Source organism: Equus caballus, chromosome 7 (genome assembly GCF_041296265.1).
Source record: "Equus caballus isolate H_3958 breed thoroughbred chromosome 7, TB-T2T, whole genome shotgun sequence".
Classification (NCBI taxonomy): Eukaryota; Metazoa; Chordata; class Mammalia; order Perissodactyla; family Equidae; genus Equus; species Equus caballus.
The window spans coordinates 54,239,382-54,262,208 of NC_091690.1; the positions used below are offsets into that span (position 1 = coordinate 54,239,382).

General features: G+C 36.5%; 1 protein-coding gene and 1 pseudogene across 1 annotated transcript; one reads left to right on the top strand and one right to left on the bottom strand.

The window, feature by feature from the left end:
• The first annotated feature begins 4,481 nt into the window (after positions 1-4,481).
• On the top strand, positions 4,482-5,399 carry OR7G66 (olfactory receptor family 7 subfamily G member 66). Its single transcript, NM_001391174.1, is given in 1 exon segment — positions 4,482-5,399. A coding segment is annotated over 1 exon segment (918 nt).
• On the bottom strand, positions 18,624-19,567 carry OR7G71P (olfactory receptor family 7 subfamily G member 71, pseudogene; annotated as a pseudogene).

Genomic DNA, 22,827 nt, shown 5'->3' on the forward strand with positions numbered 1-22,827 from the left:
ATTTTTCTCCTTCACATCCCGGGAAGACTGGAATTTCATTCCTTAGTGTTGACACTCAGGTAATCTGAAGTCCTCCAGTTTTTGTTTTGCAAATAGGGACAAGTCTTATTTACAAGTCCAACCAGGGGCAGCTGAGGGGAGTCCATGTGGAAGATGAGCAGAACTAGGTCACCTTTGAGGTGCCTGTTGAATGATCTACCATCATCTTCTGAACTTATTTGCTTGTATCTTTGTACCAATACTTGAGTATCTCTCATTCTAATAATCTCCTACTCTGATTCCAAAGTCTTGGGACCTTTTCCATTCTCCAAAGCAATCTGGTCTTGCTCTATTTTGAAGAATGTTTTATAATTCCCTAGCATTTTCTTTAATTTCTTTGGTAGTGGGCAGAGGGACGTGACCAACTTATCTTTTCCATTCCACTCCTGGTTCATGATTCCAATTTCTAGAAGAGATCTGTGGTTTTGACACTGTCTCCTGGTTATGAGTATTCTGAGAGAGAGAAAATGGAGAATGAGGCACATCCCAAAAGTACACCCTAGTCTACCTGTTTCTCTACAGTAACTTATGAAATATTTTAAAAGGCAGGAAAGCAAGGAATTATAAAACAGATAAGCTTGTGTCATTGCTTCCAGAAGTAGTAAATGTTGATATTTGCTATTAGAGTTGTTTTCTTAAAGTAAGAAAATAACATGAATAAATATAACACACTTTTTATGTTTCCCTCCATTCCCAGAAGCAACTACAGTCTTGAATTTGGTTGTTTTCTATGTGTTATTTAAAATTGTTTTACCCACTATGTGTGTGTGTGTGTAAAAGGCAGTAATGAGAATACCTCTCAGTCGGAGAAGGGACTTGTTCCCTTTCTTGTTAAATAAATTGTGATGTAATAAAACGTTAGAATAAGGTAAGGCAGTTAAAGTTAATGAGCCAGATGGAAAAACGTACTAAGACATTAAATGTATTATTTTCAAAAAACAAATGAAAAATGCCATATTTGATAGGTAGTGATTAAAATTCAAAACAAGAACATAGTTTATGAATAGAATCATACTCAGTTACTACAACCACAGGGGAATAATGCATACCAAGTTCAGTAAAGTGGTTCTTTGAAAGAGGAAAAGTGATTGAGGATTCAGAAAAATAAATATGTATTATGCTATTTCTTTGAAAATATCTGATAAAAATATGGCAATTAACTTTAGTTTAGTGGTGCTTGGTGGTGAATACCCAGGATGTTATTGCTTTCTCTGTACTTTTTTATGCCTGAAAAATCTCATACAAAAATTAAAGTTTTATCATTGTTATTTTAGACATTTAAATTTTACCATGATTAGATATCTTGTTAGGCAATTTACTTTGCTCTTGGAAGATTTTATCATTTGTGCTCATCCATCTACATCTAATTTATTTATTTTGTTTGCTATACATTTTATATTTCCTTGAGAAATGAACATTAATCAATAATGGCTGTTTGTATTGTTCACTCCTCCTGTTTCTCTGCATAAACGTGATTCCCAGCAGGAGATTCAGCACATCCATTCTTCCCTGAAATCTACAGTTGTCACACTAAAGATGTTCTTTCTTTCTTCACTCTTCCTTCACCTTGCCCTACCCATCACTTCCCTTCTGTAATTAACCATGTCAGGTGGTGCACTTGTGTCCATGGCAGTAATAAATCATGATAGGAAATATAAAGAGTGTCTCATATATCAAACACTGTGCTTAGTAATTTTGTCTACTTATTATTCATCCTTGCAACATTCCCATGAGGTTTTGTCGTGGTTCCCATAATCCAAATGAGGAGACTGAGTCTTCTCACACAGTTGAAAATCCCTTCTTGTTTAACAAAGCAAGTGTAGTTTGAATTAAGTTCAGGTGTGCCTGAGTTAAAATCTTGATTGATATGTTAAGATTACTTGTTTTCATTAACCTAAGGACCCGTATTTTTCTCTCTGGTGAAGCAGAGTTTACCTAGAGACATCTGTTCCAATCATTCATGTCATAATGATTTGTTAACACAAGAGAATTCTTTACAATCTTTTTCTAAATTACTGGTTAATAACAATAGTTGGCAGAGACATTGATCAACCAAGGACATAGCAAATTAGCTCTTTCCTATTTTGGATGACCATATGACTATATTCTCAGGAACTTATCATAACACAGAAAGGGGAGTGTCCTGGAGTTGTTCCTGGTATACAAACTAAGGATTTCTTTGGGAGCCAGTAACCAGCTTGCCTAACAGAAACACAGGTGGGATGATCTGAACTTACATGGTTGATTTTCAGTTTTCTATTCCTAACGTTATCGGTTTATTATACAACAGAGACAGAGGTGTCAAAAAGATAAAATCAATAGGCAATCAATCGAACAGCTGAGTAGCAAGGGATTAATTATTTCCTTAACCTAATAAACAAGAGAGAAATGAAGGAAGGGACAGATCTCGACAGGTTGCCTTGAAAGGGAGAAAAGAACAGGAAAAACAGATTTAGAAGTAATTACCTATTAATAAGATAATTACGACTCTTGTTAGTTTAAAATTTAATTAATTTAAATATGTATGTTGTATTTTTATTGCTTTGCTTGTAAAAACATGATTGGAAATTAAACAGAAAAGAGTGTGCACGTATTTATTTCATACACTGCTGTGGGGGGGTATGTATTTGTGCTGAGAAAAGTAAGTAATTTCCAAAATAAGGTATCATTTTCTCATCCAATAGTTGTGACCATCTTAATTCACAAGTACTTCATACTCATCAGGTGCTGGGCTCCGATTTATATTGATCAAATTTTTTAAGTCCCTCAACTATCAATGCATTTCAAGTATCTAGATATACCATTCTCAATTCTCTTTTTCCCTCTTTGGCTAAGTTGTCAATTTTCTCTGTCTTCCTACTACTGTAGCAACACTGCCGTCAAGAAGCCTGGGCATAGGTGTTGGTAGATTCCATCTTTTGCATCTCAGGATTCTGCTCTGGACACACTAACAAATTGTTGCTTTTTAATTTTTTGTCATTAATTTCAAGACCCCATATATTTCAACCTCCCTCCAATTCTTCATTTTGAAAAAAAAGGAGATGTGTTATGTATTGCTTTATGAGACTGCTTTAATATTCTAATATTGGGAGAAAATAGAATCACATTGATGTAATAGGTTAAGGTTTCAAGGAGCATATTCTAATCTTGATCTCAGGTTATGATATGGATCCTGTTCTGATGCTGTCACCTGCTAGACACTACCTATGTGGCCAGAGATGAGAAGACCTTAAAAATCAGGGAAATCATGTGTGGCTTTCTTCAGGTGGAAGTTTCAAAAGGCAATTAAGTGAATCTGATCCGCCCTTCAGGAGACTTAAATCTGTACTGCTTAGTATTTGCATCACATGGTGGTATGAGTTCAGCTCCAAAGTCTGGAATCCCTTCACCACCTCTTACTAAAGTGTCAAGTATTTTATATTCAAATCTTCACTTCCCTTGAACTTTATATTTACATGAAGTCACAGGTAAACAAGAGGATGGTAGGAGCACTTGATTCATAGGTCACTAGAGAGCATAAAAATAGTTAGTATGATAAAAAGTGCTGACAACTGTGAATGGCAACAGAATGCCTTAAGTGCAAATGGCAGCGGGAGCAGTTTATGGTAATTATTATAATTATTTTGTGGTATCTGCTAATATCATTATTAATTGCAATGATCATAGCAAGGGTTTTGTGATAAGAACCCAATGTTGAGACAGTGAAATATAAACAGGAAATAAAAAGGACAGATTTTGATGACCTATTGAAAATGAAGAGGTTTAATTGAGTCATGGACTTAAACTCACAGACACATAAATCTGCAGAGCATTGATGAGTCAGGCCATCAGTTTCCTCAATAATTGTGCTCGTTCAGCTCTAACCTGTGGACCAGTTGATTTTCCATTCCCACAATGAACCGTATTCTACAACAGTGGTCCTCAGGTAAAACCCAACCAGAAGCACCATTTGGAAATTTGTTAGAAAGGCAAATTTTCAGCCCCATGTATAATCTCCTGAATTTCATATTCTCAATGTGGGGCCTAACAATACAGGTTTTAACAAACCCACCAGCTGATTCTGATGCAAGTACAGTTTGAGAAAGTATGCTTTAAAACTCACATTTAATATGATTGGTTGTGATTTTCCTGCTTGCTAATTTGAAGCTTTTGAGAATTCTCAAGGAAAAGGGTATATGTTGCTTTGTATTTTGTTTCTATTAGCTGGCACTATGTAGGAATCAAGTAAATAAGATTTGGGTAGTTGGGTAGTGTAGGAGAGAGGACAGAAACAATAGAGTTTGAGGAAGGAAGAGACACAGAGGGGCAGAAGAGAAAGGGAAAGATGAATAATGTTCACTTCAATTCATAATAGAGGTGCCAGGGATTTCTAAAATAAGGGGTTCTTGTACATCTGTTATGGGCTTTATCACCTATATTTTCCCATCAGATTCATCAACAACATGGAAGCAGAAAACCAAACAAATGTGGCAGAATTCCTCCTCCTGGGTCTCTCCGAGGATCCAGAACTGCAGTCCTTTATCTTTGGACTTTTCCTGACCATATACCTGATCACTCTGCTTGGAAATCTGCTTATCATCCTGGCCATCTGCTATGACTTCCACCTCCACACACCCATGTACTTCTTCCTCTCCCAACTCTCCTTCAATGACATCTGTTTCAGCACCACCACGGTCCTCAAGCTTCTTGTGAACATCCAAAGACAGAGCAAATCCATCAGTTACACTGACTGTCTCACTCAGGTGGGCTTCGTTCTATTTTTTGCAGGCTTGGAAAATTTTCTTCTTGCAGCAATGGCTTATGACCGTTATGTGGCCATCTGCCATCCACTGACATACAGAGTCTTCATGAACCCACGCCTCTGTGGCCTGCTTATTCTACTCTCTCTGATCATTAGCATTGCAGATGCACTCCTCCACAGTCTGATGGTGTTACGACTGTCCTTCTGCACAGACCTGGAAATCCCTCATTTCTTCTGTGAACTTGCTCAGGTCATCAAGATTGCCTGTTCTGATACTCTCATCAATAACATCCTAGTATATTTAGTGACTAGCATATTGGGTGGTGTTCCTCTCCTTGGGATTGTTTTTTCTTACACTCAAATTGTCTCTTCCATTCTGAGAATACCATCAACTGGGGGAAAATATAAAGCCTTTTCTACCTGTGGATCTCATCTCTTGGTTGTTTCCTTATTCTATGGCACAGCCTTTGGTGTGTACATTAGTTCTGCAGTTACCCACTCTTCCAAAAAGACTGCAATAGCCTCAGTGATGTACACTGTGGTCCCTCCAATGTTGAACCCCTTTATCTATAGCCTGAGGAACAGGGACATGAATGAAGCCTTGAAGAAACTAATCTGAGGAACATTTCTATTTTTGCTATTGCATTGTCTGTCTTGGACTTGGCCCTTGAGAATGAGTCACATTACAAAAAAACCTGGGTGAATCTGAATGTCTGACTCTTCCTTCACCAAGTTCTTAAGCTGTAATGGTTAAATACCAAATAACAAGGATAATTCAAATGAGGTTTGAAAACTGACTTTGGTCTTCTCTAACATTGAGATTTTTGAAAGTTTATGTGAACTCCCTGCACTTGATTATTTGGTCATGTTCCACTGAAGTAGAACTTGAGTAAGGGATTCTTTCTATGTGATTTTGAGGGGAATGTTCTTAGGACAACTGTGAGTGGCAGAAAGAGGATAAGACCAGGGAAGGAATTAAACAAGGGTTTCATCATAGCCAAGAGACTAATCAGTTAGATTTCAGGTGCTTTTACTACAACAAAAAAATGTAATTATGTGCTGATATAGAGATGTTAATTCACGTAACTCTAGCAAAAATTTCCTTATGTACGTATATCAAATCATCATGTTGCTTACCTTACATATACAAAAAAAAATTTAAAGAAGTAGAGAGAAAAGTGTACCATTCTCTTTGTCTCTCAGGGTGAGGCAATCAGCCAATATGAATCTGCAAAGAAGGAATTTGTTAAATTAAGGTCATTTTGTTAATGGTTTCCTTTCCTACGCAAAATATTTTTAGTTTGAGGTAGTCTTACCCATTTATTTTTCTTTGCTGCCTTTGTTTTTGATGTCAATTCCAAAAATATCATTGCCAAAACCAATCTCAGAGAACTTACCCCCTACATTTTCTTCTAAGAGTTTTAGTTTCAGATTTTACATTTAAGTCTTAAATCCATTCTGAGTTGACTTTTGTGACAGGTGTAAGTTGGGGGTCCACTTTCATTCTTTTTTTATTTTTAATGTTTTATTGAGGCAACATTGGTATCTGACATTATATAAATTTCAGGTGTACATAATTATGTTTCAACTTCTTTATACATTCTTGAACTCTCAATATTTGAAAGAGTAAGTACCCATCTATGAAAGAAGTCAGTGGAGCTGCTGGGCTCCAGCCCATCAACCATTTCACACTTCAGGTCTTTTTGTGGTACATGGAAGACTATATCTTTTTTGAGTCTAATTCTTCTGTCACCAGATTATTCTAAAATGGCTAGATAACATAATGGCCAAATACATTTTAACTTGACATTGAAACTTGACTTTTCTTTTGTGTAGTTCTGTGTTGTTTGACAGATGATTTTCATTCTTACTTCAATCCCTTGTCTCAGGTTTCACATAAAAATAACCTGGGGCAGTGGTTAAAGTTTTAGTAACATTTTTGTTGATGACTCTCAGAAGAAGGAAAAACTTAGAAGATGGATAATGCAGAGAAAGAATGGAATCAGGAAGGATGACTGTCATATATACAGAACTGGCTTCCACATGTTCCCATGATAACAACATGTCAATTTAATTCCAAAGTTGAGCCTACAGCAGGGCATGGAGCTTACCTTTCATACAGCAATTCAGTAACTGCTGAGACCAGTCACTGGTAAGCCATATCCCTTTGATTCAACACTAGTATCCATTATTCTTAGTTTTATTATCTATAAATTTGGCATAATTATATCATCTCCGTGGTTTCAGATAACTATGAGATGTTTTAACATTATCAGTAAGGAAGCATACAGTTATAACCAGAAAAAATTCCTATCTCTAATACAGTCAAACAATAAAGAGAGCTGTCTGTCATTACAAGCACCTCAGAGATAGAGCATCTACAAGAACAGGAGAGTTTGGCTCATTCATTTCCCCATGTGGTAGCTTAGTCCTAGGCATGGTTCTCAATTTCACAAGTTGGCGGCAGCATATATAGGTGTCAAACTTGATCAGGATGGCTAGAGACAAAAAACCATCCTTCCCTGGTTCAGATGATAATAGATCTTTTGATGGAGTCAACCAGAGGACGTCTATAGTGAGTGCAATTGTGGCCCTCAATACAATATGTCTACGTGTTAATCCCTCTAATTTGTGATTAACTTATATGATAAAAGGATGAATGTTAGTTATTTGGAAAAAGGATCTCTGCACAGAATGCACTTACCCTGGTTATTCTCCAGGGTGCAAGAATAATCACATGTATCCTTATAAAATAGATAGAAGTGAGAAAATATAAAGAAAAAGATGAGGCAATGTGACCATGGAGAGAGATATTGCATTGATGCAGGCAGTTTTTGACGTCCACGATTTCATTATTTTGTCCTACAAAACGAGCATTTTCGTAGAATTCTAATGCATCTTTTTATCACTCCTTTATGTTTCCCAAAACCGTGTATTAAGTGAATTTGCCTTAATATTAACTTTGTAAAAAGTTTAAAATTAGTAAATGAATTCTCACTGACATAAGCAATATGGCAGCAGACGATATTCCTAACCGCCCACCTTCCAGGAATACATTGACTATACAGGTACACAAAATCAATTCCCTGTGAGAGAAATCCAGAAACTGATTGAGTGACTCTTGCTTATCAGGAGACTGAAAAACTACCCACACCCCACAGGTAGGAAAAGCTGAGATACAGTCACACCACAAAACACCACTTCTGGTACAGCACAATAGAACCTGGTGAGAATCCAGTGCTCTCAGCTTATCCTTGGGGTGTGAAGGCTTTGGGCCACACATGTAGGGCCACAACTTTTATGGAAAACCTGAGGGACTGGCTTCAAAATCATGTAGCTGTGAGAGCCAACAGGGCTTGGCATTTGTGAGACCTCTAGTACCACAGAAAGCAAAAAGGCCACTTTTAAATGTATAGGCAAGCAGTTACTATGGCTCTTCCCCTAGGCTCAGACGAGAAGGAGGATGCAAAAACAAGGCTCCCACATTCTTCCTGGAAGGGTCTTGACTGAATACTTTCCCAACTGTTACCCAAGGGTTGACCTCTAAGCAGCCTGTCTCTGTGATCTGACCTAACTCCTCAGAAAGCCTGAAATGGTTTCTGGACACCACCAAAGGAGGCATGACACTTCCTGATTTCAAACTATATTACAAAGCTATAGTAATCAAAACTGTGTGGTACTGGCATAAAATCACACATAGACCAGTGGAACAGAATCAAGAGCCCAGAAATAAACCTTCATGTATACAGTCAGCTTATATTTGGAAAAAATAGCCAAGAGTACTCAAAAAGGATAGTCTCTTAATAAATGGTGTCAGAAATATTGCATAACCACATGCAGAAGAATCAAATTGGACACTATCTGACATCACTCACAAAAATTAACTTGAAATGAATCAACAACTTAAACATAAGACCTGAAGTCATGAAACTCCTAGAAGAAAATAACGGGGGAAAAACTTCTTGACATTGGTCTTAGCAGAAATTACACCAAAAAGACAAGTAAGAGTAACAAAAATTAGTGAGGGAGTATACATCAAACTAAAAACTTACACACAGCAAAATAAGCCATCAACAAACTGAAACTTCTACCTATTGATTGGGATAATTGCAAACCATTTATCTGATAAAAGGTTAATCTCCAAAATATATAAAGAACTCATAAACTCAATAAGAAACACATAAGCAGTGAAGTTAAAAATTGGGCTGAGCAGCAGAATAGACATTTTTATAAAGAAGACATACAAATGGCAACAGGTACATGAAAGCATGGTTAGCATCACTAATCACTATAGCATTACTATAAAGGGATATCACCTCGCATTTGTTAGAATGGCCCTCAACAAAAAGACAAGAGATAACAACTGTTGGCAAAGATGTGGGGAAAATGGAAGCCTGACACACGGTTAATGGGAATGTAAAATGGTATAGTCATTATGGAAAAAAAGTATGAATTTCCTCAAAAATATAAAACTATATTATAGTTTTTATATTTATATTACATATTTATTTAAAAAACATAAAACTAGAACTACCATATGATCCAGCATTCCCACTTCTGGAAATACACCTAAGGAGATGAAATCTTGGAGAGATATTTGTGCTCCAATGTTTATTGCAACATTATATACAATAGCCAAGACATGGGAACCTAAGTATCTTGCAACAAATGATTGGAAAAAGAAAATCTAGTATAGAGAGTAACATCAGAAACATGGTGGAGTGAGCTGTTCCCTTTGTTTCTCCCCCTCTGATTTACAACTCAGTGGACATTCACTGACCAATGGAGGGTAGCCACACAGCACAAGAGTATGCCTGAGAGACCCAAGCAACTATCCATCTGAAAGTGGATGGACTGGGTCCCTGGGTAGCAGTGCTGATAGGGGAGTGCTCCCCTACTCCCCGCTGGTAGGAGTGAGCCAGATTGCAGGTCCTCTTGTAGCAGCTGGCGCTACTCTAAGAGGAGGCAGTGATGGCCCAGAATGCAGGTGAATACTATCCCAGCCCATGGGAGTCCACACCATGCTGCTGCATCCCCACTAGCTGGAATTCACCTTAGCATGATAGTAGGAGGAGGCAGTGGTAGTCCTGCACATGTGTGAATGTTTTCGTGGATCGTGAGAGTACCTGCTGTACCACCGATGTCCAACCAGTGGGAATGCACTATGGCACAACCATAAGAGGACTTTGAGGCAGTCCTACTTGAGTGCATGAATGATGTTCTGGCCTTCAGGAGTGCCTGCCATGCCACCACGGCCCCAACAAATGGCCCCAGCTCAGACTGCAAGAAAGGCCCTGCCCATCAAGCACAGTGGCTGGCTCAACTGTAAGCAGAGGTGGAGGCAGCCTGGTGCATGTGTGAATGCTATCCCAGACTGTGGGAACACCCCCGCTTACCCACACAACTTCCAGAGGATAGAGTGGGATGAGAAACACAGTGGTCGCAGGTGGAATCTGCCACTTGATACTACCACAAATGTGCCAGTAAAGGATTAGTTCATCTAATACCATTAAAAACTGCAGTAAAAATTCAGGGCAGAGGGAAATGGAAAATCTCCAGAAACAAACTCTGAATTCATAGAAATTTACAATCTAAATGACAGAGAATTCAATGTAGCTGTCATAAAGCAACACAATAAGCTACAAGAAAACTCAGAATACAGTTCAATGAAGTCAGGGATAAAATTAATGAGAAGAAGGAAAACTTAACTAAAGAGATTGAAACTATAAAAAATACCAAATAAACAGAAATTATGGATATGAAGAATGCATATAATGAGACAAAAAATAAATAGAATCCTTAAAAAATTGAGCTCATGTAATGGAGGAAAGAATTAGTGAGTTAGAGTATAGAAATAGAGAAATGATTCAGGTATAGGAAGAGAGAGAACTAAGATTTTTTAAAAATGAAGCAATTCTTCAAGAAATAGCTGGCTCAATTAACAAAAGCAACATAAGATTGTCAGTATTCCAGAAGGAGAAGGCAGGGAGACACAAGCAGAGAGCTTGTTCAAAGAAATTATAGCTGAGAACTTCCCAAACCTTGGGAAAGAACTAGACTTACAAATACATGAAGTCAACAGAACCCATAGTTACGTCAATTCAAAAAACCTTCTCAAAGGCGTATAAAAGTAAAAGTGGCAAACGTCAACAGGGAAAACATGTAAAAGACTTCAAGGTAAAAAAAGAAAATAATCTACAAAGGAACTCCCAACAGGCTTTCAGTGGATTTCCTGGCAGAAACATGACAGGCGAGGAGATAATGGAATGATATATTCAAAATACTGAAAGAAAAAAACTTACAGCCAAGAAAAGTCTATCCAGTGAAACTACCCTTCAACTATGATGGAGAAATAAAAGCTTTCTCAGATAAAGAAAAGCTGAGGGAGTTCATAGCCACTAGACCTCCCTCACAAGATATGGTAAAGAGAGCCCTCATACTGAAACAAAAAAGGAAAGCTTTGAACGAGGGCATAACTAGACAGACAAAATGAGAAAACTGTAGCTTTCTATCAGAACAGATTAGCAAGACTGAATTATAACATAAAAGGTTAAGTGAAGGAAAGCATAAAAAATAATCAGAAACACTTCAACTTAAGTCACAAACTCACAACACAAAATAGGATAATTTGTGACAGCAGCAATTCAGAAGGGGAAGAGGAAGGAGATGAAACCTGTTTAGGCTAAGGAGCTACGAGGCTATCAGAAAATAGACTCTCTCATCTATGAGATGTCTCATATATAAACATAACAATAATCACTAAAAAAATCAGAGCAGAGTCACAATTCATAAACAAAATAGAACTGAGAAAACCACCACAGAAAACTACCAAACTGAAGTTGCAATCAGAAACACAAGAGCGGAGAAGCCATGGAAATATATAACAACCAGAAAGCAAGAGACAAAATGGCAATATTTACTCCCATAGAACAATAATCACTCTAAATATAAATGGAATGAATCAAAAGACACAGAGTAGCTGGATAGATTAAAAAGGAAGACCCAAAAATATGCTGCCTCCAGGAAACAAATCTCAGCTCTAAAGACAAGCATAGGCTGAGAGTGAAGAGATGGAAGATGATGCTCCAAGCAAACAGCATAAAGAAGAAATCAGGTGTTCCCATAGTTATAACAGATGAAACAGACTTGAAGAAAAAGAAGACAATGAGAGAAAAAGAAGGGCAGTATATAATGATAAAAGAGACTTTTCACCAAGAGGACATAACATTATGAATATATATCCACCTAAAACAGGAGTCCCAAAATATATAAAGCAAATATTAACAGACCTAAAGAGAGAAATTAAAAGTAACACAATAATAATAGGAGACCTCAACACTCCATTTACATCAATGGATAGGTGGATGATCTGGATAGACAGAATGTCAACAAGGAAAGAATGGATTTAAATGAAACTCTTTATCAGATGAACTTAATAGATAGATGATAGATAGATAGATAGATAGATAGATCGATCGATCGATCGATCGATAGATAGATCATTCCACCCAAAGAAAACCAGAATACACATTCTTCTCAGGTGCTCATGGAACATTCTCAAAGATAGACAATACGTTAGGAAATGAGGCAACCCTCAACAAATTTAAGAAGATTGAACACATATCAAACAACTTTTCCAACCATAATGATATGAAATTAAAATCAACTACAAGAAAGAAGCTGGGAAAGTCACAACTATGTGGAGACTAAACAATATGCTACTGATCAACCATTGGATCAATGGAGAAATCTAAGGAGAAAGTAAAAAATATCTGGAGACAAATGAAAATAAAAATACAACATACCAGCTCTTATGGGATGTAGCAAAAGCAGTACTAAGAGGGAAATTCCTAGCAGTTCAGGCCCACCTCAACAAATAAGAAAAATATCAAATAAAAGATGAAAAAATAGTAGAAGAGATCAATGAAACTAAGACCTAGTTCTTTGAGAAGAAAAACAAAATTGACAATCCCCTACCCAAAATCAACAAGAAGAAAAAGAGAGAAGCATCAAATAAATAAAATTAGAAATGAAAGAAGAGAAATTACAACAGATACCACAGAAATACAAAGGACTATAAGAGAATATCATAAAAAACCATATGCCAACATTGAACAACCTAGAAGAAATTGTTGAATTCTCAGACACAGACAACCTCTCAAAGATGAATCAAGAAGAAATAGAGAATATGAATAGTCTAATCACAAGTAAAGAGATCAAAACAATAATCAAAAACCTGCCAAAAAACAAATATTCAGAACCAGATGGTTTCTCAGGAGAATTCTACTAAACATTCAAAGAAGATATACACCTAACTTTCTCAAACTATTGCAAAAAGTTGAACAAGTCAGAATGCTTCCTTGTGTATTCTCTGAGACCAGCATTACCCTGATACCAAAACCAGGCAAGGACAATGCAAAGAAGGAAAATTACAGGCCAATATGATTGATGAACATAGATGCAAAAAAATTTTGCAAACCAAATACAACAATACATTAAAAGAGTCAAACACCATGATGAAGTGAAATTTATACAAGGGACACAGGGACAGTTCAAAATATGTAAATCAATCAATGTGATACACCACATTAACAAAATGAAGAATAAAAATCCTATAATCATCTCAGATGCAGAGAAATCATTTGGCAAGATCCAACATCCATTTACGATAAAAACTCTCAATAAAATGGGTATAGAAGGAAAGTACACCAGCATAATAAAGGCCATATGTGACAAATCCACAGTGAAGATCAGACTTAATTGTGAAATATTGAAAGCCATCACTCTGAGAACAAGAACAAGACAAGGATGCCCACTCTCACCACTCCTATTCAACATAGTACTGGAAGTTTTGTCCCAAGCAATCAGACAAGAAAAAAATAAAAGTTATTCAAATAGGAAAGGAATAACAGAAACTCCCACTGGTTGTGGATAACATGATTCTATATATAGAAAACCCTAAAGCATCCATCAGAAAATTACTAGAAATAATAAAAAACTACAGCAAAGTTGCAGGGTACAAAACCAACTTACAAAAATCAGTTGCATTTATACTCTAATAACGAACTAGCAGATAGAGAAGTCAAGAATACAATCTCATTTAAAATTGCAGCAAAAAGAATAAAATATCTAGGATTAAATTTAACCAAAGATGTTAAAGACCAGTACACTGAAAACAAGACATTATTGAAAGAAATTGAAGAAAATATGAAGAAACGGAAAGATATTCCATGCTCACTGACTGGAAGAATAAACATAGTTAAAATGCCCATATCATTAACACAGTCTGCAGATTCAATGCAACCCTAATCAGAATCCCACTGACGTTCTTACAGAAACAGAACAAAGAATCCTAAAATTCATGTGGGACAAAATGGACCCCGAATAGCCAACTAAATCCTGAGAAAAAAGAATAAAGCTGGAGGCACTACAATCTCTGACTTGAAAATATACTACAAAGCTATTGTAATCAAAACAGCATGATACTGGCACAAAAACAGACATAAAGCTCAGTGTAACAGAACTGAAATCCCAGAAATAAAACCACACATCTATGAGCAGCTAATCTTTGACAAAAGAGCCAAGAATATACAACAGAGAAAGGAAAGTCTCTTCAATAGACATGTTGGTAAAACTGGACAACCACTTGCAAAAGAATGAAAGCAGACCATTATCTTGCACCATACACAAAAACTAACTCAAAATGGGTTAAGGACTTGAATGTAAGACCTGAAACTATAAAACTCCTAGAATAAAATGTATACAATATGCACTTTAACCTCACTTTTAGCAGTATATTTCTGAATACCATGTCTACTCTGGCAAGGGGAAAAAAAGAAAAAAAATTAACAAATGGGATTACATCAGAATAGAAAGCTTCTGAAAGGCAAAGTAAACTATGAACAAAATGAGAGGAAAACCCACCAACTGGTAGAAAATATTTGCAAATAATATATCTGATGAGGGGTTAATTTCTAAAATATATAGAGAACTCATACAACTCAACAACAAACAAATAACCTGATCTCAAAATGGGCAGGGGCTATGAACATACATTTTTCCAAAGAAGATATACAGATACCCAATAGGCACATGAAAAGATGTTCCACATCACTAATTACTAGGGAAATGTGAATCTAAACTACAATGAGATATCACCTATCACCTGACAGACTGTTTATAATTAATAAGACAAAAAATAACAAATGTTGGAGAGGATATGGAGACCAGAGAATCCTCATGTACTGCTGGTGGGAAGGTGAACTAGTGCAATCACTATGGAAAACAGTTTGGAGATTTCGCCAAAAGTTAAAAATAATAACCATATGATCCAGCTATCCTACTACTGGATATTTATCCAAGGAACATGAAAATCAACAATTCAAAGATATTTATGTTCATCGCAGCATTATTCACAATAGCCATGACATAGAAGCAATCCAAGTGCCCTTCAGCTGATGAATGGATAAAAATGATGCATTATATGTATGCAACGGAATACTACTCAGACATAAAAAGGACGAAATTGTCTCCTTTGCAACAGCATGGATGGTCCTTGAGAGTATGATATTAAGCAAAATAAGCCTGACAGAGAAAGAGAAGCTCTGCATGATTTGTGGAAAATAAATACATGGATAAAAGGAACAGATTAGTGCTTACCAGAGGGGAAGGGGGTTAGAGAATGGTTGAAAGGAATAAAGGGGCATATATGCATGTTGATGGATAAAAATTAGACTATTGATTGGCCATCCCGGTGGTGTATTGGTTATGTCTGCATGCTCTGCTTTCATGGCCTGGGGTTTCCTGGCTTGGATCCTGGGCTGGGACCTATACACCGCTCACCACGCCAAGCTGTTGTGGCATCCCATATACATAAACAGAGGAAGAGTAGCACAGATGTTAGCTCAGGGACAATCTTCCTCACCAAAAATAAATTAGACTATTGGTGATGATCATGAAGTAGTCTATACAGAAACTGATGAATAATAATGTACACCTGAAATTACACAATGTTATAAACCATTATGGCCTCAATAAAATAATTGAAAAAATATGGTATAGATAGATAGATAGATGATAGATAGATAGATAGATAGATAGATATAGATATAGATAGATAGATAGAGATATATATGGAATAATATAGAGAGAATATTATTCAATCATAAAAAGAAGGAAATCCTGCAATTTGAGACAACCAGGATGGACCTTGAGGGCATTAAGTTAAGCAAAATAAGTCAGATCGAGAAAGACAAATACCATATGATCTCCTTTATATGTGGAGTCTAAAACAAACAGAAAAAAAACTGACCTCATACATACAGAGAACAGATTGGTGGTTGTCATAGGTGGGGAGTGGGGGTGGGCAAAATGGGTGAAGGGAGTCAAAAGTTACATACTTCCAGATATGAAATACATGTCATGGTGATATAATGTACAGCATGGTGACTATAGTTAATACTGCATTGAATATTTGAAAGTTGCTAAGAGTGTAAATTTTAGAGTTCTCATCACAAGAGAAAGTTTGTAATTATATATACTATGTATGGTGACAGATGTTAACTTGACTTATAGTGATCATTTTCCAATCTATACAAATATTGAATTATTGTGCTGTACACCTGAAACTAATATAGTGCTATGTGTAAAGTATACCTTAATTTAATGAAAAAACATAAAAATAGAATTACTATATGATCCTGCTATCTCACTTTTGAGTATATGTGCAGAGGAAACAATATAAGTATTCTGAAGTGATATCTGCTGTCATACGTTCATTTCAGCATTGTACATAATAGCCAAGATAAAGAAACAACTTAATTGTCCATTGATGGATGCATGGGTAAAAAAAATTTGGTATATATATAGGAAAAAAAACCTATTATTTAGCCACACATACACAACACACTATTATTTAGCCACAAAAAAAGGAAATTCTACTATTTGTTAAAACATAAATGAACTCAGAGGACATTATTCTATAAAACAAGCCCAACAGAAAAGAACAAATACTATACAGTATCACTTAAATGCAGAATTTAACAAGAAAGAAAAAGTCAAACTCATAGAAACAGTGAGTAGAATGGTGGTCGATACGTGCTGAGGGCTTGGGGTAAACGGAGAGATATTGGTCAAATGGTACAAACTTTAAGTTACAAGATGACCAAGTTCTGAGGATCTAATGTACAGCCTGGTGAATGTACTTACTAAAACCCTATTGTATACTTGAAATTTGTGAAGACGGTATATCTTAAGGGTTCTAACTAAAATAAGTAGAAACTATGTGAGGTGATTGATGTGTTAATTAATTTGATTTGCTAATCATTTCACAATGGATACATATATAAAACCATCACATTTTACACTTTAAAAATATACTTTTATGTCTCAATAAAGCTGGGAAAATACAAATAAAATATTTTTAAAACTTCAAATGTTACTATTTTTTAATGTTACCACATATAGTATAAAAATAGAGAGCATTGAAAGTAAATAAATAACTTCTAAACCCAAAAACATGATTGAATCTCAGAAGAACAATGATTGGAATAACAACCAAGACAAAGAATTTATTCATTAATTTCAAACTTTAGCAAGGTGGAAAGGAAGCCAACTTACTTAGTAAATTATACAGAGATATATATCACGGTCATAGAGAGATGCATCAGAGTTTTAAGATAATGACAGTCTTATAAGACAAGAATGATCAAATACTGGCTAAATCAATCCAACTTCTGCCTACATAGCTACAGTGTCTCTTCCTTTTCTCTGTATATTCTTCACTTCTGTCTATCTTAAAGGTGTAGATGTGATTACATTTGGGACTCACCCAGATAATATGGAATAAGCTCCCCTGTAAATATCTTTTTCCAAATCAGCACAATCATCCTCTTCTCATAAGTTAATACTGATAAGTCAGGAAGATGTGAGTATGGACATATTTTGAGGGCCAACATTCAACTCACTATGGAGATGCCGTTGATTGCATGGAAATATATATTAACAACTTAGTCAGGTAAAGGCAGTCAGATTTCTATCTCTGGGCATGATGTCTGAGTACAACACCTGCATTTGCTGCCACAACCTGGTGACCCTGACAAGAACCAGTCCTAAGACAAAGACTCTTCATGGAAAACTGAATGAATCCCTACTCTTTCTGTACATTTCTTATGTCTGAAGTCCCCGTAATAAAAGATAACTTTTACTATTTGGTCATCCTAAATGTGGAGTTTCTTCTTATTAGAACTGAAGACTTTCTCATGGATGAAGTCAGTTGTATCATAATCCTCTCATACTAGTGATATAATCTAATTATGCCAATTTTATAGATAATGAAACTGAGTATGGTGGATGCTAATGTTGCCTCAGAAGGATATGGTTTAACAGTGACTGGTCACACTAATTACTAAATTAGAAAATGAAGGGTCAGCTCCCTGTCCCCACAGTAAGTCTAATTCTGGGATGCAACTGACATGGCTCTATCATGGGATCAGGTGGAAGCTAATCTCTAGATTTTCCCACAGTCTTGTTTCAATTTTTTCCCTGCCCTATACACCTCCTACAACTTTTATTCTACTGAAATCCTTTAAAATCACCACTAAAACTATAACTCCTACATCAGTCTCTGCTTCTAAGGAACCTGACCAAAGAAATTCAATTTAGAGAATTGAAATCACTGGTTAAACATCATAGAACCAGAATAACAACAAAGTCATGATTCAAAGGCAAAGATGAAATACTCTTAGCCATTGTGTCATTTACTCATTTGAGAAGAACTTGCAGATGGAAGAATTAAATATCCTGACCCACCCAGGATTTCTGTCACTTTGACTCATTCTAGAAACCCCAGTTCAAATTTGATGTCATATTCACAAAAAGAAGGTCGGTTTCCAATGAGTTTCCTCAAGATGTCTTTCATGTTCCTGTTTGTCAGGCTGTAGATAACAGGATTCATCATTTGAGGAACCTCAATGTACATCACTGAAGCCACTGCAGTCTTCCTGGAACTGTCAGTAAATGCAGAACTAGCGTACACTCTAAAAACTGTCCCATAGAGCCAAAAAACAACTGAAAGATGAGACCCACAGGTAGAAAACACTTCAAGCTTTCCCCTTGCTGTGAAAATTCTCAAAATGGAGAAGACAATTTGAGTGTAAGAGAAAATGATCTCAAAGAGAGGCATGCCCTCAAATAGGCTAGCCATAGAACACATCAGGATGTTATTGATGAGTGTATCAGAACAGGCAAGCTTGAGGAACTGAGCAAGTTCACAGAAGAAATGAGCAATTTCCAGGCCCATGAAGAAGGATAGGTGCAACAGCACCAGACTGTGGAACAAGGCATCCACAATGCTAAGAAACGGAGAGAGTAGAATCAGCAGCCCACGGAGTTGGGGGTTCATGATGACCGTGTACATCAGTGGGTCACAAATGGCCACAGAGCTGTCATAAGCCATTACTGCAAGGAGAAAATTCTCAAAGAAACCAAGACAAATCCAATCTGGGTGAGGCAACCCACATAAGTGATGCTTTGTTTCTGTGTTTTTATGTTCACAAGCATCTTTTGGATTGTGGTTGTACTTACACAGATGTCAGTAAAAGACAGATTAGAGAGAAAGAAATGCATGGGAGTGTGGAGGTGGGAGTCACAGCTGACAGCCAGAATAACGAGCAGATTTCCTAAGACAGTGACCAGATACATGGACAGGAACAGGCTGAAGATGAAGGGCTGCAGTTCTGGATCATCTATCAACCCCAGGAAAAGGAATTCCGGGGCATCTGTATTTCTAGGTTACACGTTGTTGATGAATCTGTTGGAAAAGATGGAATAAAATAAATAAACAAAATGAATGCTCCCTGGCTAAGCAGCAGAAACATCAATTGGGAACTTGTTGTAAATGAATAATGGTGGTACCACTCCAGACTTACTGTTAATAAAATCTGGTGTAAGGAGTGGGATGAGCAATCTAAGTTTTAATAAGCCTTCCAGGTGCATTTGACATGTACTAAAGTTTGAGAACCAGTTCTTCAAATAAAGAAGAGAAATGCTGTACAGTTTGAATTAAAAAAATATTCAAATCTTTCCTTCTGCTAATTTCTCCTTCCATCATCATCTCTTTCTCTTCCTCTTCCCTCCACTTCCTTTTTCAGCTCTTCTTTTTATTGATTGCCAACTCTATTTCCCATCTGTGTGTCGAGTGCTAAACTGAAACAAAGAACAAGATGCGATATTTCCTTCAGAAATAACCCTTGCTTTCAAAACAAAAAGAAAGACAAGAATGAAGTTATCCAATGTCTCTTCTAGAGTATCATCCCCAAACTTTAGCATGCCTCAGGATCATCTGATGACTTGTGAAATTACGGATGAGTTAGGTGATACCATTGCTCCATCTATCCATGGAGAAACTTAGGTCAATTGAGATTACATCATGGACATGAAGTACATGGTTAGTTCATGGCAAAGGCTGGAGTTGAGATCAGATCATCTGACTGCTGAATTGACTCATTTGACTACTCTCTGTTAATGCCTCTGGGATAGTAGAGAACTAGCATTCACAAATAATCACTGCTATTTCATAATCCCCATTTAAAATGGAAATATTTCATCCTGAACAATGCCCCAAGTCTTTTCAATTCCCTAAAAAGTATATCCACCTTTACCCATGAAGTGTTGTGTGGCAGACGCATGGCATTCATCCATTTATATGCTCTGCACCTGAGCAATGATTATAAAATGTTACCTATAAACTTGAAGTTCATAAGTCTCTCCCATGGATGTACTATCCAGCTACATTAGCAATGGATTTCAAGATAACTGGAAAACTATGTCAATGAAATCTCTGTTTCCTCCCAAGGGAATTTCATCCCCTAGGGTGACAGGTTGCTTATCATCTAAAAAAATAGCTAAATGAGAGAAAGAATGACATGCATTGGCTTTTAAGAAAACAGATGAAAATAGCTTCAATTTTTGGTCCTTGGAAGATAGAGACTTCAAAATAAGACAGACTTATATGATACTTTTAAGATAATCAAGTGTCTTAATAGGATTGTCTCTGTAAAGCATTCTCTCAAGGGGTAGAAAGAAGTGAACATGACAGTCTTTATCATCTAGTGTATTAGTTAGACTCAAACATTCTGAATTTAATCCAGACCAGGGCTTCTTTTGTGAAGGGATGAAATTGTTCACCTGTATGAAAATCCCATTTCTATAAGGGAACTGTCATAAAAACTCATGGGATGTTGCAATGATGAGAAATGAATGGAGGAAAAGCATCTGCCACAACACTTCACATCTGGGACCCTCATACTGACATTTCCTATTGTGTTTTTTTTCCCCTGCTGAACAACATCTCCTGGCATGTTTCACTGCTCAGAAGGAAGTAATGTGGTGGAGCAAGTTGAGGAAAGAATACAGAAAGAGAGAACACCCTTAGATAGTACCTGGAAATTTCAGGGAAGAGATTCTGAGATGAAAGTCCAGGCGGGAACATTTATTGTACAAAAATGAAGGAAAGGTCAATGACATAAATAATCATTGGCATAGACACATGAAAAATGTAACAATTAGGATGAATCAAATAATAAAAAGAATCAGGTATATGTAATAACACAAACAATGAAATCCTATATGAGAAAAAAAATTGTATGACAAAAGTCTACAGCATGAGAAAATTCAAGCTATCTCTTGATCCTACATTGATATGTTTATTTTCGTTATGGATTATTCAAGTAAAACAAAAGAATGGAGTGGGTCTGGCCCCATGGTCAAGTGGTTAAAGTTCTGCTCACTCTGCTTCAGTGGCCCAGGTTCACAGGTTCGGATCCCAGATGTGGACCTACTCCACTCATCAGCCAAGCTGTGGAGGCATCCCACATATAAAGTAGAAGAAGATTAGCACAGATGTTACCTCAGGCCTAATCATCCTCAAGCAAATAAAAGAGGAGGAGGTTAAAAGTGGTTAAAATTGCATGCTCAGCTTTGGTGGCCTAGGGTTTGCTGGTTCAGATCTCGGGCACCACTTACCAAGCCACGCTGTGGGAGGCATCCCACAAATAAAACAGAGGAAGATGGGCACAGATGTTAGCTCAGAGCCAATATTCCTCATCAAAAAGAGGAGGATTGGTAGTAGAAGTTAGCCCAGTGCTAATCATCCTCAAAAAAAAGAAAGAAAAGAAAAAAATAAAGAGGAGGATTGGCCACAGATGTTAGTTCAGGGCCAATCTTCCTCACCAAAAAAAAAAAAAAAAGAAAAACTACAGGGTAACAATGAAGAGTTTTGTACACATCAATCAAATTTAACAAATTCATACATTTAACTACATCATTGTATGTGTTTTTATTGCAATAAATAACACAGGTGTATGTGAAGCCCCCATATCATGTATTTGCACAATCTTGATTCTTTTCCTTCCCCAGGGGAACCACTATATGATCTTCACACATGTCATTCCTCTGCAACTTTTACTATAAGTAGTATTATTGTTCTGTAAACAATTATGTTGTTTTGCATTTTCAAAGCTTTACATAAACTGAATAATACTGAACTTGTCATTTACAGTTGTCACCTTTATGTAATACAATTTTGACTAACATTTATATATTTAGTCCCACTTCATAAATTTTAGTTAGCAGAGACTACTCCACATTATTGTTACATCATGTTTTATTATTCCATTCCATAACTGATAAGTGTACGATTACTGCCTTTCATTTTGTATGTGCTTATTAATATATATACAACATAAAGTCTTGCATAGGGGACACCATCACATTCTAGACGATGTTGTCTCTAGGAAGCGGAGGACAAGGACTGAGGCGGACTCAAAACAAGTGTCTTGTGTATGCACATTACTTTGTTACATTACAACAAAGACCTGAAATTAATATAGCAGAATGGCAACGCTTTTTTATTCTGGAATTAGGGAAGGATGGTGATATGTGTTTTTTTATTATACTATTTCTGCTGTTCTTATATGAAATACACGGTGATTTTACACAGAGAAACAGGTGTACTATGAAGGGAGCGGGCTGAGTCTCTCTCTGTCTCC